Consider the following 11,403-nt stretch of genomic DNA (forward strand, 5'->3'; position numbering starts at 1 on the left):
ATGGTTTGGGTTGGGAGGGACCTTAAAGATCACCAAAATGAATTCTTTCTAAATACTAGCAAGCATTTATTGGCTCTAGTGATATTATCCTGGATTCCATACTTGAGAGCAAAATCAGGAAAAGCTACGTTTCCATAAGGCCCATATCTTACACAATCTCTGAGATCAGATAGACTCAATCTGTCGCAAAACACCCAGAAACAGCCTCAAAACGTCCTCATAAACACCAAAGAGCCTTGGTGTCACACAACACTAATTTTTCCTACAGCACAATCGAATTTCTTAGCATGAGGAGCTCTATGAGATTTACTGAGCCCTCAGTGTTCTCACATTTGTGCTTTGAAATGCAACCTGAAGTGGATCCAGCTGTAGACAAAGAGTAGAAACCCTGCTACAAAAAATAAGATTAATAATTAAAAAAAAAATCCAGCAAAGCTCACAAAAAAAGAAAGACTAACACTCAAATCTTTCATTATTTTTATTAAAGCTGCAGAGTCTTACTACACACAACAAATATTTTATTGATATAATCTAAGTTAATAAAATAGTTGAACAATTCTTTAGATTTATATTTGTATAGAAATGATCTGGGGAACATCTCATCTTGAAACAGCAGTGCCCAAAAACAACTATTCAGCAGGATTTTTTAAAAAGAAGAGTTTGGGACTAGAGGATGCACTGTTCATTCTCAAAGGAAAAAGAAAAAATCCATGCAAAAATAACCCCCACCCTCCTCTGGCTTCCTCTCCCACCCAAAGTGTAAGGCCATATGGAATGACCATGTGAGGGATGGCTCTTTCCTTCCAGTATTCCTTGTCATGCCTACTGTGGGAGCTTGTCATCTAAACTCAGTGATCAAAACAAGACAAAAGGGAAACTGAATTGCACAATCCTAGTCTGCAGGTGACAACATCATAACATCTCTTTACAGAAAGTCCCTACTCTGTTCCAGTTAGGAGGATGGGTTATAGTGCTGTGTCTGTCCCCAGCTGTCAGCTGATGTCAGTTACTGTCCGTACTGTGAGCACAAGTCAGTCTAGCTACTATTGCTTTGCTCTCTCTCCTTCACCTGGGTGTAGTTTACATTCTACGTAGCACTGCCTGCCTGCGTTTCAAAACCCGCGGCTCAAGGGATGATCTCCTCAGCGCAGTGGTGTCACCCGGGAGGTGTTTGCTACAGAGCGCCAGGCATGTCTGTGCTAGATCATGCCGTTGATCTTAGTCCACTCGTAGATGTCCTGCTCACACACTATGTCCGAGTTGATGAGGAGGTATCTGTCCCCCACACAGAAGTGTTTCTGGCAGGCGGCGCACTTGAAGCACTCAAGGTGATACACTTTGTCCTTCACCCGCATGGTCATCTCGTAGGCACGGATCCGCTTCTCGCAGGAGGCACATAGCCCGTCCTGGCCAAAGAGCCTGCAACAACACATCAGAGACACACGTGAGCACTGCTCCTTTGCTGGGCAGGTGGGGAAAACCAAATCAAAACAAGAGCACAACATCTCAACCCATTAGGAGCAGTGCTGAGTTAGAGAGAGGTCACATGGAAAGCTGCCAGGCAGAACTGGAAACTCTGCAACACCAAACATTGAAACAGGAAATCCAAGGTCCTCACCTGTTTTTCAATATCATAGAATCACAGAATGGGTTGAAAAAATCCCATGGTTTGGGTTGGAAGGAACTTTGATAACCATGCAGTTCCAGCCCCTCTCCCATGGGCAAGGACACCTTCCACTATCCCAGGTTGCTCCGAGCTCTGTCCAGCTTGGCCTTGGACACTTCCAGGGATCCAGGGGCAGCCACGGCTTCCCTGTACAGGCTGTGCCAGGGCTTCACCAGCCTCACAGGGAAACATTTCTTCTTTAGTATCCAATCTAAATCTATTCTAATCTATCAATATAAGTGATTTCTCAGATCAATGACCTTATCCTGAATTGGAGGAGCAAAGGCTCCCCAGAGCACTGCAAAAAGTTGTGCCATACTAACACTTCTGCTTCTGTGATGAACAGAAATCACCTTTTGTTGATAAATTTTACCTTTCTTAAGCTGTTGCTCTGTAGTTTATGGAAAGGAGTTGAGTCAAGCCATGGTCTAAGGCTCTCCTGCCCTTTGTCTGTTCCTGCACATTGGAAATTCTTTCAAACCCAAACATTTCTATCTCCATGAAGGCACTCCTGATCCATGAAGTCACTCCTGACAGGTTTCAGAAGGACACATTCTGGGACCTCCTAGATACTTGTGCTAGCCCAAACAGTTTTATGATGTGGACTGCTGTTTAATCCACATGAAGAAACCTTGCTGAGGTCCTCATGAATTGTCTATGAAAAGGAGCCTCTAATGAATAAGCCCTACAGAGCTTATTAAGTCAAATCAGTAATAAAGGAGCACGAATATATTGATATTTTATTCTTAAAAGGGAGGAAATGCTACAGGTAATGTGTTCAGTGTATGCACCCATTGAGTTTGACACCTAAACTTCCATACTAATCCTGGAAAGAGTTTTTCCACCTCCTACATGTCTCTTGCATGGGCTGTGCCTGATTTATATCATCTTCTGAACTGGAAAAAGGATGTCTGGTAAATTAAAAGAGATCTTTAAGGAGAAAGAACATAATTCCTTTTGTCTACCAGGAGATGTCAGTGTTTACTTCTGCCCAGCCAAAGTAGTGCTAAGGTTACGCAAAGGTTGCCAAATTTTTCGTTAATGAGGGAAGCTATTATCCATTGCATTTTTAAATAAATAAAAACATTGGCTTTCACGGCAAGAAAATGCATTAATTGTGTTGCCATACTTCCTGTTGTTTCCATTTTAAGACGAAAAGTATCTGGGAAGTGTAATTAACACTGCTGGATTTACAAGTGGTCCTTAGTTTCTGCTTAGCAAAATTCCCATCAGCAAAGCTCAGGGACAGCATAATTAGGAAGTCCACTGAGATTCTGGTTTAGTTCTTATTGGCAGGTAAATTAGCCATCAGTAAAAAAGCTGGAAAAATACCAAATATCATTATTCTGTTCCACAAACCTCCCGACACATTAGGGATCCATTAGAAGAAAAGGAACAACCAGCACAGCAAAGATCAGTACACTTTAATCAAGAATGTAAAGATCTTTTGTTATCAATTTTTGTGAAATATCTTAGTCTCCAGTTAATCCTTTACTTACAAGTTTTGGCAATACAGGCAGGCAGAGAGTTATTGATGAAAATACTCATAACAAGTGTATTTGTAGGATCTGATTCTGCAAAATGTGCAAATTCTTGCTTATTTAGCACCAGGCTTGAGAATGCTAAAAACCCAAACGATCTTTCACCTCTGACCTGGCTTTAAACACCTCTGAGCTCCAAGGCAATGCTGGGAGAAGCAGAGAACTCCTTAAAACCATTCAGGGGAACCAGTTCATTGCCAGCCCAGTGGGAGATTGCTGAAATTCAGCCCCTTTCCCCAGTTTCTGGTTGCCAGAATGCCACACTGCCCCTGCATGGTTCACCTGGAGCTATGGGTTAGCTTTGTGCAGAATGACAGATGCCAACAACCCCAAGTCCTAGGAGTTCTTTCTGTAGTCTTCACATAACCAAATAATTCTGTTACATCCATAACATGTAGCAGTGCTTTCATTTCCATTAAAAATGCTTTTTTTCCCCCCAGATTTTTAAAGATTTAGCTGTAAACAACTCTAGGTTGTTTATCTAACCAACACACATAATCTCTAGTTTTATCTAACTGAAGAATCCCAGCAGTACCATAAAGCATATGAATCCCAAAAATACGAGGACAGGCTGAGGGAGTTGAAGCTGTACACCCTAGAGAAGAGAGGGCTCTGGGGAGAGCTTAGAGTCCCTTCCAGTGCCTAAAGGAGCTCCAAGAGAGCTGGAGAGAGACTTGGGACAAGGGATGGAAGGACAGGACAGGGGTGGAATGGCTTTAAAGTGACAAAGGGTGTGTTTAGTTGGGATATGGGGAAGGAATTCTTCCCTGAAGTGAGGCTCTGGAATAGGTTGCTGCCTCTCTGGCCAGAGAAGATGCAGATGCCCCATCCCTGGAAGGCCACATTGGAGGGGAATTGGAGCAACATGTCCTAGTAGAAGGTGTCCCTGCCTGTGGCAGAGGGGCTGAAACCAGATGAGCTTTAGGGTCCCTTTCCAGCCCAAACTATTCAGGGATTTCATGAGAGGAGCCAACATTGCAAACCTGAGCTTGCAGATGATGTTACACCCATGACTGCTGCCGGGCTTTGAGAGCCATTCAAAATGAATCCCTTATTCCTAGCCATACTCATTAAATGATGGGAAGGAGGGGGCCAAGGGGGTGAGGAGTGGCACGTGTACCTGAGATAGTCCCTCCTGCAGAGCTTCCTGCCCAGCTTGTAGTAGAGGCGCCTGCCCACCTCGCCCAGCCGGCAGCCGCACAGGTCGCAGCTGAGGCAGTCCTCGTGCCAGTACTGGTCGATGGCCTTCAGGAAATAGCGGTCCCCGATGTTCTGCTGGCACCCCCCGCATGTCAGCAGCGACGGGGGGATCTGCAGCACCTCATCCACCGGCTCCCTGAGGGAATGAGACAGCCGTTGGGTGAGGGAAACCGATCCCGAGAGCATCCGCGCGAGGAGAAGGAAAAGCAAAACAAATCACAAGGTCGGACAAGTTAGGGCAGGGATTGTATCCTCATTTTTTCTCATTTTCACCAGGATTAAGAAAGGCACCTAAGGGATTTTACACTTTCCATTGGGAAATGTAAATTTGGAGACTTACGTTTGAGGGTGTCACTTCTCAGAACAGCACGAAATGAATCAATACTGCAGTTGATTCTGATGCCCAACTGGTTTAAGTTTCGCTGCTGGCTTTAATAAAGCCAGAATTTTACCTCATGTTGCTGCAGGACTTCTTTTTTCTCTTAGCCAAAGTCATGAATCCCCTGGGATGGGTCTATGCCAACATACCTCAATTATCTGAGATTTACACATCCATGAGCGAAAAGAGGCAGAAATCTTTATTGTGATATTAGCACTGACTCTTTATGCACCTTATTTTGTTCCTTTTTCAAAAAAGCTTGGAGATCTAGGATAATTCTGGTAAAAGAAACAAGAATTTTCTTCAAACTGCTGTCTTAAGGACTTCTCTGTCTTTTGGGGTAATTTTGCAACTTAAAAAAAAAAAAAAAGGAAAAAATTAAAAGAACTTAAAAGAATGGTGCCTGAGCTCAATTCTGTAATGTTTTGGCCTTCACCCAAACCCCAGAGAAGTCAATTAAAAAATCTACTGGATCCATCCCTTAAGTACTTGCTTCATTTCAAAGCTGTGGCTAGTAGAGTGGACCCCAAAGTTTTCCATGTTATCGGGTTAGTGCTCCAGCACAAAGCTCCTGAGCAATTTGTTTCTGTTGTTGGTCTGTCCTCCCTTGGGCTGGTGGGGGCAGAGGAGACGTACACTGATGAAGAAGCTCTGCTCCCAGTTTCCAGCAGGCAACAGGAAAAAAATTATATTACTCCTGCTTATTTACCGGATCAGCAGTTTTCTGGGCAAAAATGAGTTTCTTCAGCAGGGAGGAATGACCTCTGGTCAAGAACTTCTGGGCTGAGAAAGTGATCCTGCAGTTTTTATTTAGGCAAGCTGAGCCCTGAGATATTATCTGGTTATATTCTGCTCTGGTTTCTCCCTTCTAAGTTTAAACTGCTGTGCCCTGCAAGCTGTGTGGTAACACCCCTCTCCTGCCAGCTCTCCATCCTGTGAGTTTTCATTAAAATCATGGGGAACTCAGATTAGGCCCTACTTGTTCCAAATTTATCCTTTTGGGCTGCATACTCCCTTTCCTAACACGTGGGCTCCACGCTGACAACTTCTGAGAGCTGTCTAATAGAAGGAAACACACATCATTGTCCTTCATTGTCCATTATTTGAAACTTGGAGTGCACCCCAAAATATTTCATCTGAGGGGTGTTTGGGAATCCCAAGCCAGGTTTCTCTGAGAGCCCTGAACTCCGGAACAGCCCAACGGATGTTTGTGCAGAACAGCATTCCTGGTTTATGCATTAGGCTTTTTGATGTCCATGGATTTCTAAGCCAGCACTTAAGCCACCAGAACACAGGGCAGGTAAATAAATAAGGATTAAAAAAACAACTTTGTAGTTGAAAGCTGGACATCATTAGGAGCTGGGATTTGGGTTTCTTAAAAAACAGCATAAAAGAAAATGTAACATGTAAAACATCAGATGTGACACGGAATGAAGTGATTTAATCCCCAAAAGCAGCAGTTCCCATGTGCTTGCTCCGGGCTCCAAGCGATGGCATTTTTAGTATCTCACAGGAAACAAACCACGAATGACTCAATTTACTGAGAGCGATGTTTTAAGCATTATCTAGAAACGGAGATTTTATAATTTTTTTTTTTTTTTTTTTGCTTCTCTCTTATCACGATCCCAGACAAGCCTTAGTGCAGTTAATTAGCACGTACAGGGCTGAAGTGACCCTGAGTCTGTGCTGAGTTACCATCCCTGGGTGTGCAGCAGGGACAGGACAGCGGGAGCACAGCCTGGGAAAAAGCCTGGATCTGGGCACAAGAGCCGGTCCCTTCCCTGAGAGGGAAATCCAGGGAGGGAAATTCTCATCTTCTACATCCCGTCCATCAAGTCTGTCTACATGCCCTTAGCAGAACACCCAGCCCCCACCAAAGCTTTCTACGAGCTCTTGGAAGTTGCATTATGAAAACGTGGAAGTTGGGCACCCGCAGATAACAGCCCTGACCTTTCACTGATCGGCTGCAGCGAGTTGGGCAGATCGGGGATGGGGCAGAGAGGCTCCCTCGGGATGGAAAACCCTCAAGCTCGGGAAGCGGGATGCTCTCTCTATCCCCGAGCATCCCCACCGCCCCGCGGTGGGACGAGAGACTGGGAGATGCCCTTCCCGGGAGGGATTTGCGCCTCTCTGCTCCGGGCTGCTCCTTCCCACAACTCGGGGGGCTCTCCCCGAGCTCCCCCGGGGTAGCTCGGTGTTCCCGGGGCGGGGGAAGCGGGCACGGAGCGGCGGGGGCTGCCGCCGAAGCCCTCCGTGTCTGCAGGGCACACAATGCCGCGGCGGCTCCGTCGGGGAGCACGGGTGGCACCGGGAGGCTGCCGGGGACGGCGGGGAGCGGGATAACCGGGGAGAAAAAGCACCCACTTACTCGGAAGGATCGAGGCTTTTCCTCTCGATGGCCGATGACATTGGCAGGGCCGGTTCCTTTGTGGCGTGCCGCTGGTGGGCTCTGCCCCCGCCGCCCCCGCAGAGGCTGTCTGCTCGCGGAGCCTTGTCGCCAGCCGCGCTGCCCCGCCGCCCCGCGATGACATTCACAGGATTTCCTCCTGCAGCACCGAGACAGAGAGAGACACACAGGGGCTGGGGCTGCGCTCCGGCCCCGCACGGCCCCCCCCGGCCCCGCACGGCCCCCCCGGCTCTGACCTCCCATCCCCGCCGCGCTCCCCCCGCGCCCCGGCCGGCGGGGCCGCTCCCGCGGCGGGCGGGATGCTGCGGCAGCCACCGCGGCTGGGCGCTCAGCGGCTGGGCGCGGGCAGCTCCGCACACGCTCCGCGCCCGGCCGGCAGCGCTGCGAGCGGCGCCGGCCGCATCCCCGGGATTATTATTACTCCGTGGCTCAGCCCCGGCTCTCTGGTTTCATTTCCTTTTTCCTGATCACGATTCAAATACAATAGAAGGAAATCACACTTAAAGAGACAGCTGCCCGTTTCTTAACTGCACTCCTGGGGATTCGGCAATACAAACAGCAGCATCACGACTCGCTGGGTTCCTTAAAGAGACAGAGCGGGGCTCCCCAGAGCCAGGGCTGGGGGCTGCCGAGGCGTTCTCACGTTATTATTCCCTTACTAACGCTGTGTGGGTGGGCAGGCAGGTGGGCGACCTGAAAATGATCCCAAGGGCTGGAAAAAAACCAAGCGCCTGGTTCCGGATCGTGCCGCCTCCTCAGCTGCACACGGGAGCGACACTCACCATCCCTCTCCTCGCCCTCTGCTTCTCTGACATGAACATGCACATGCCCACACGCACACATGGGTTTGTGCGGCGCTCCGAGAGCCACAGGTAAAGATCCCGAGCATTATTTGTCCACCCAGAGTTCAACCTGGTCAGCTCAGTTGAGCCTCATTTATAGCCCCGAGTGAACATTTGCTTCCAGACACCCCCAGTCCTTGGCAAGCTGTGTAACAATTTACACCCTGAAGCCCTGTGATGTTAATGAGCTATAAAAGCCGGCGAGTACCGACTATCGATCTGTAATTAATCCAACAGAGGCTAAAGATGGGGAAAGTCTTGCCAGAATATGTCTCTTTTCCCTCCCACCCTTCCTCCATTCCATCAGCACAGCACATCCCGGAAAGGACTGATTTACAGCGCCGGAGTGAAAACTATTGCAGCAATCCCAGCCTTTGCCAGTCTCTGTGGCATTAGACACTGGCCCTTGCTGGAGGCAGAGTTCTGGATGAGATGAACTGCTTGCCCTGTTAATTCCTTTAAAAACAGTAAAGAAATATCTGTAATAAAGCCCCGGAGAGTAGTAGTAGCAATACTTCACTTCTATATTAATTCCCAGGAGAGAAAATGTATTTGATGTCTATTTTTATGACCACATTCTCTTTTTTCCCAGCATTTTGGCAGCTGGGGATATAATATCTGCAATACATTAATGAGTTCTGATCCCAAGATTAGTAATGTCAGCAGAAGGACTGTTATTCCTTTCAAGGGACTTTGAACCAAGCTCTTGAAATACTTTAGAGCTATCACTGGTCATTAGAACACATCTTTCTTATTCTTTAAACACATTATCTCCAATGTATTTTAAGCTATTACAGCAGGACAGCCACTCTCATTTCTGTTGAAGGAAAAGGCTCTTTTGTTAGGTTTTTGCAGACAGGACTGAATTATATGATGATTATTTAATTTCTGGTGTGTTTACCCTGTGATCAGCAAAGTGAAATGTAAATCTTTCCAGAAGACTGAATAACTAAACTATTGCAAGACACCATGAAAAAAATATCTGCCAGGAACTTCACTCGGTTAAAGAAAAATCAGAAATTGAATTAAAGGTGGCTCAAAAACAAGCTGAAGGACATCAAACATGTTTTCAAAAACCCCAAGAGATTTCTATGAGGTTGGTTTTTCCTGTGTCTTGAGGTTTAGTAAAATATAAACTCTCAGGCAAAATTTCCCTGATGATTGGGGTACTCATTCTGATAAACTCCTGATGGAATAATATGAGCAATTCCATAATGCCAGTAAATATTCTGGTTTCAGAAGTTGTGCACACACTGCAGACGTACTGGCCTGCTGCCTCTCTTCTATTTATTTTTCCAGAATTCACAGGAAATTAATATATTTAAGACCTCTGTCCCTTTGTGTATCTAAGAGAGATCAACTGGTCCAAAAGTTTTGGTGAGGGACAAAAACATCAACATTGGCACATAAGGAATTACTTAATTCCTGAAAAAATCAACATAAAATGAGGACTTGTAATACACAGTGGCCAGCAATTATTAAAAAAAAAAAAACATCTTTTAAGGTTTTGCAATTCCTTGCTTTGCTCAGACCACCTCGAGTCTGGTAGATAATGAGATATTTCTCATATTCAGAGCTGAGCCCATGCACTGATGGGCAGACCAGGAACATTGTCTGCTTTGCCAGATCAATCCCTTCACCTGCAGAAAGTTTTTCTGCATAAAACCAGTGGAGCAATGTGCAATGTGGAAGCTGAAGAGGACAATTTGTATGTGTTTTATTTTTGCAGTCAGATCCAGAGCAAACTTTCCTAGATGAAGTCAGATCTTGAAGCACAGAACTCGTGATAGTGCTGGGATCACTCCATGGGCCTGCAAGCACCATCTGTCTCCTCATCTGAAGTAATTGTAATGAAAACTGTGAGATTATTTCTTGTGTTCCCTTGGTCCTGTGAAGGAGAGATGCCAGGCAAAGTTGTGAACAAAGAAAAGTGGGAAAAAAACTGGATTTGCAGCTAAAAGCTCAGCAAGAAGGTCCTCAAAATGCTGACCAAGAGCTGCATCTTCTAATACATCTGAGGAACAAAGCCATACACCTTTTGGGGATGATTCCATTTTAATTTATTGGGTTTACATATAATAAACTCTTGCTCTGGACAGTGAAATTTGGCCTTTCCAGCTGAGGACTTTCTGTCCCACCAGAAGAGATGACCAGCAATCAAGAAGGACTTCTTTTTTTTCACCTTGAGCAAGTCCCTTAACACCTCTTTGCCTCAATTTTCCCATCTGCAAATGTTTACTTTCCTCAGCAGAATTGGCTGTTGATTTACTTTTGCCTCCCGCTGAATAACGTTCCCAAAGACAAAGCGTTATTCAGCGCTGGAATTGGTGGTGCTGACATTTCCTGCCCAGGCACAAAAAGACCAGCACTATTTTTAGTGAGGGCTTTTCTTTCCATTGTTGCTCTCTCTGTGAAGCTGGATTTTCCAGTGCTCTTTAGTGTGGCTTTTTTTTTTGAGTGTGTGTGTGTATGTCAAAATCCTGAGGGATGAGTTTTGGTTTCAATTAACTTTTATTAATAAAGATCACGCTATAGACTAATTATTGGAGCATGGCTGAGGTCAAATCTGCTGTTAGAAACTACATTTAGCATTCAGGGCTTGGAATAATGCACCATGAAGGAGTCAGCTAGACTTTTCTAGATGTTTCTCAATAAGAACATTTGATGTAAAGCTGCATCATTTCTATGAGTGGTGTAATCTAAAGAAATAGCTCAATGTACCTGTTTCCAAAGAAAAATTCTCTCTTGGACTCAGGGAGTATTTTCAGCTTGGTTTCGGAAGGCCACAAGGTCATCATCACCACTCAGTCTCAGGTTATTCCTCAGGTTATTCCTACCTTTATTCCTTTGGTATATGCCAGCTTTATCCCCCCTATAGCTTATGGATACTATTGAGCTATTTCAGGTCACCCTCATTTAGAGAAGTCTGTGTTCAGTAAGATTAACTTTGCTGCCCTCAATAGCCAGTAATGCTGGTTGCCTAAAAATGCAGTTTATGAAGATTGAAGTCTCTGCATATATGGAAGAATTAAATCTCAGTGACAGTGGCCTAGATTTCCTGTTAATGCATTCCGTGGGAGAGAAAAGTCAGGACTGTGACTAAAGGTGAACTATTAACATGAAAGGTGGCATAAAGGAATCAGGATTTCTGTAATTTGGGCTGTCTCCTGCTGCTGACCCACCATTTGGTGATATAATCACTGCTCCACTCCAATCCACCTACTTGCAAGAATCCTCCTCTTTCCCACCTCTGACTGGGCTGAAGCCTTGACCTGCCAGCCTTTGGGGTGAGGCTCTGAAGACATGGAAATTTTGGGTTGGTTTGGGTTTTTTGAACACAAATTTGACACCACAGAACAAGAACCTTG

The 11,403-nt window shown here is 45.7% G+C and overlaps 1 protein-coding gene across 2 annotated transcripts; it reads right to left on the minus strand.

Moving 5' to 3' along the window:
- Window positions 1-463: 463 nt before the first annotated feature.
- LMO2 (LIM domain only 2) lies at window positions 464-7,773 on the minus strand. Of its 2 annotated transcripts, none has more exons than XM_085063365.1 (4): window positions 7,722-7,773; window positions 7,155-7,332; window positions 4,328-4,543; window positions 464-1,419 (listed from the first exon to the last, which is right to left on the minus strand). In XM_085063365.1, the coding sequence occupies exons 1-4, from the start codon at window positions 7,756-7,758 to the stop codon at window positions 1,200-1,202; spliced, it is 651 nt and encodes a 216-aa protein (XP_084919491.1). In that variant the 5' UTR covers window positions 7,759-7,773; the 3' UTR covers window positions 464-1,199. The 2 variants fall into 2 exon arrangements, with proteins under 2 accessions (XP_084919491.1, XP_084919492.1); XM_085063366.1 differs by lacking the exon at window positions 7,722-7,773 and adding an exon at window positions 7,430-7,571.
- Between the last annotated feature and the right edge of the window lie 3,630 nt (window positions 7,774-11,403).

Source organism: Lichenostomus cassidix, chromosome 5 (genome assembly GCF_008360975.1).
Source record: "Lichenostomus cassidix isolate B80296 chromosome 5, HeHo_3.0, whole genome shotgun sequence".
Lineage (NCBI taxonomy): Eukaryota > Metazoa > Chordata > Aves > Passeriformes > Meliphagidae > Lichenostomus > Lichenostomus cassidix.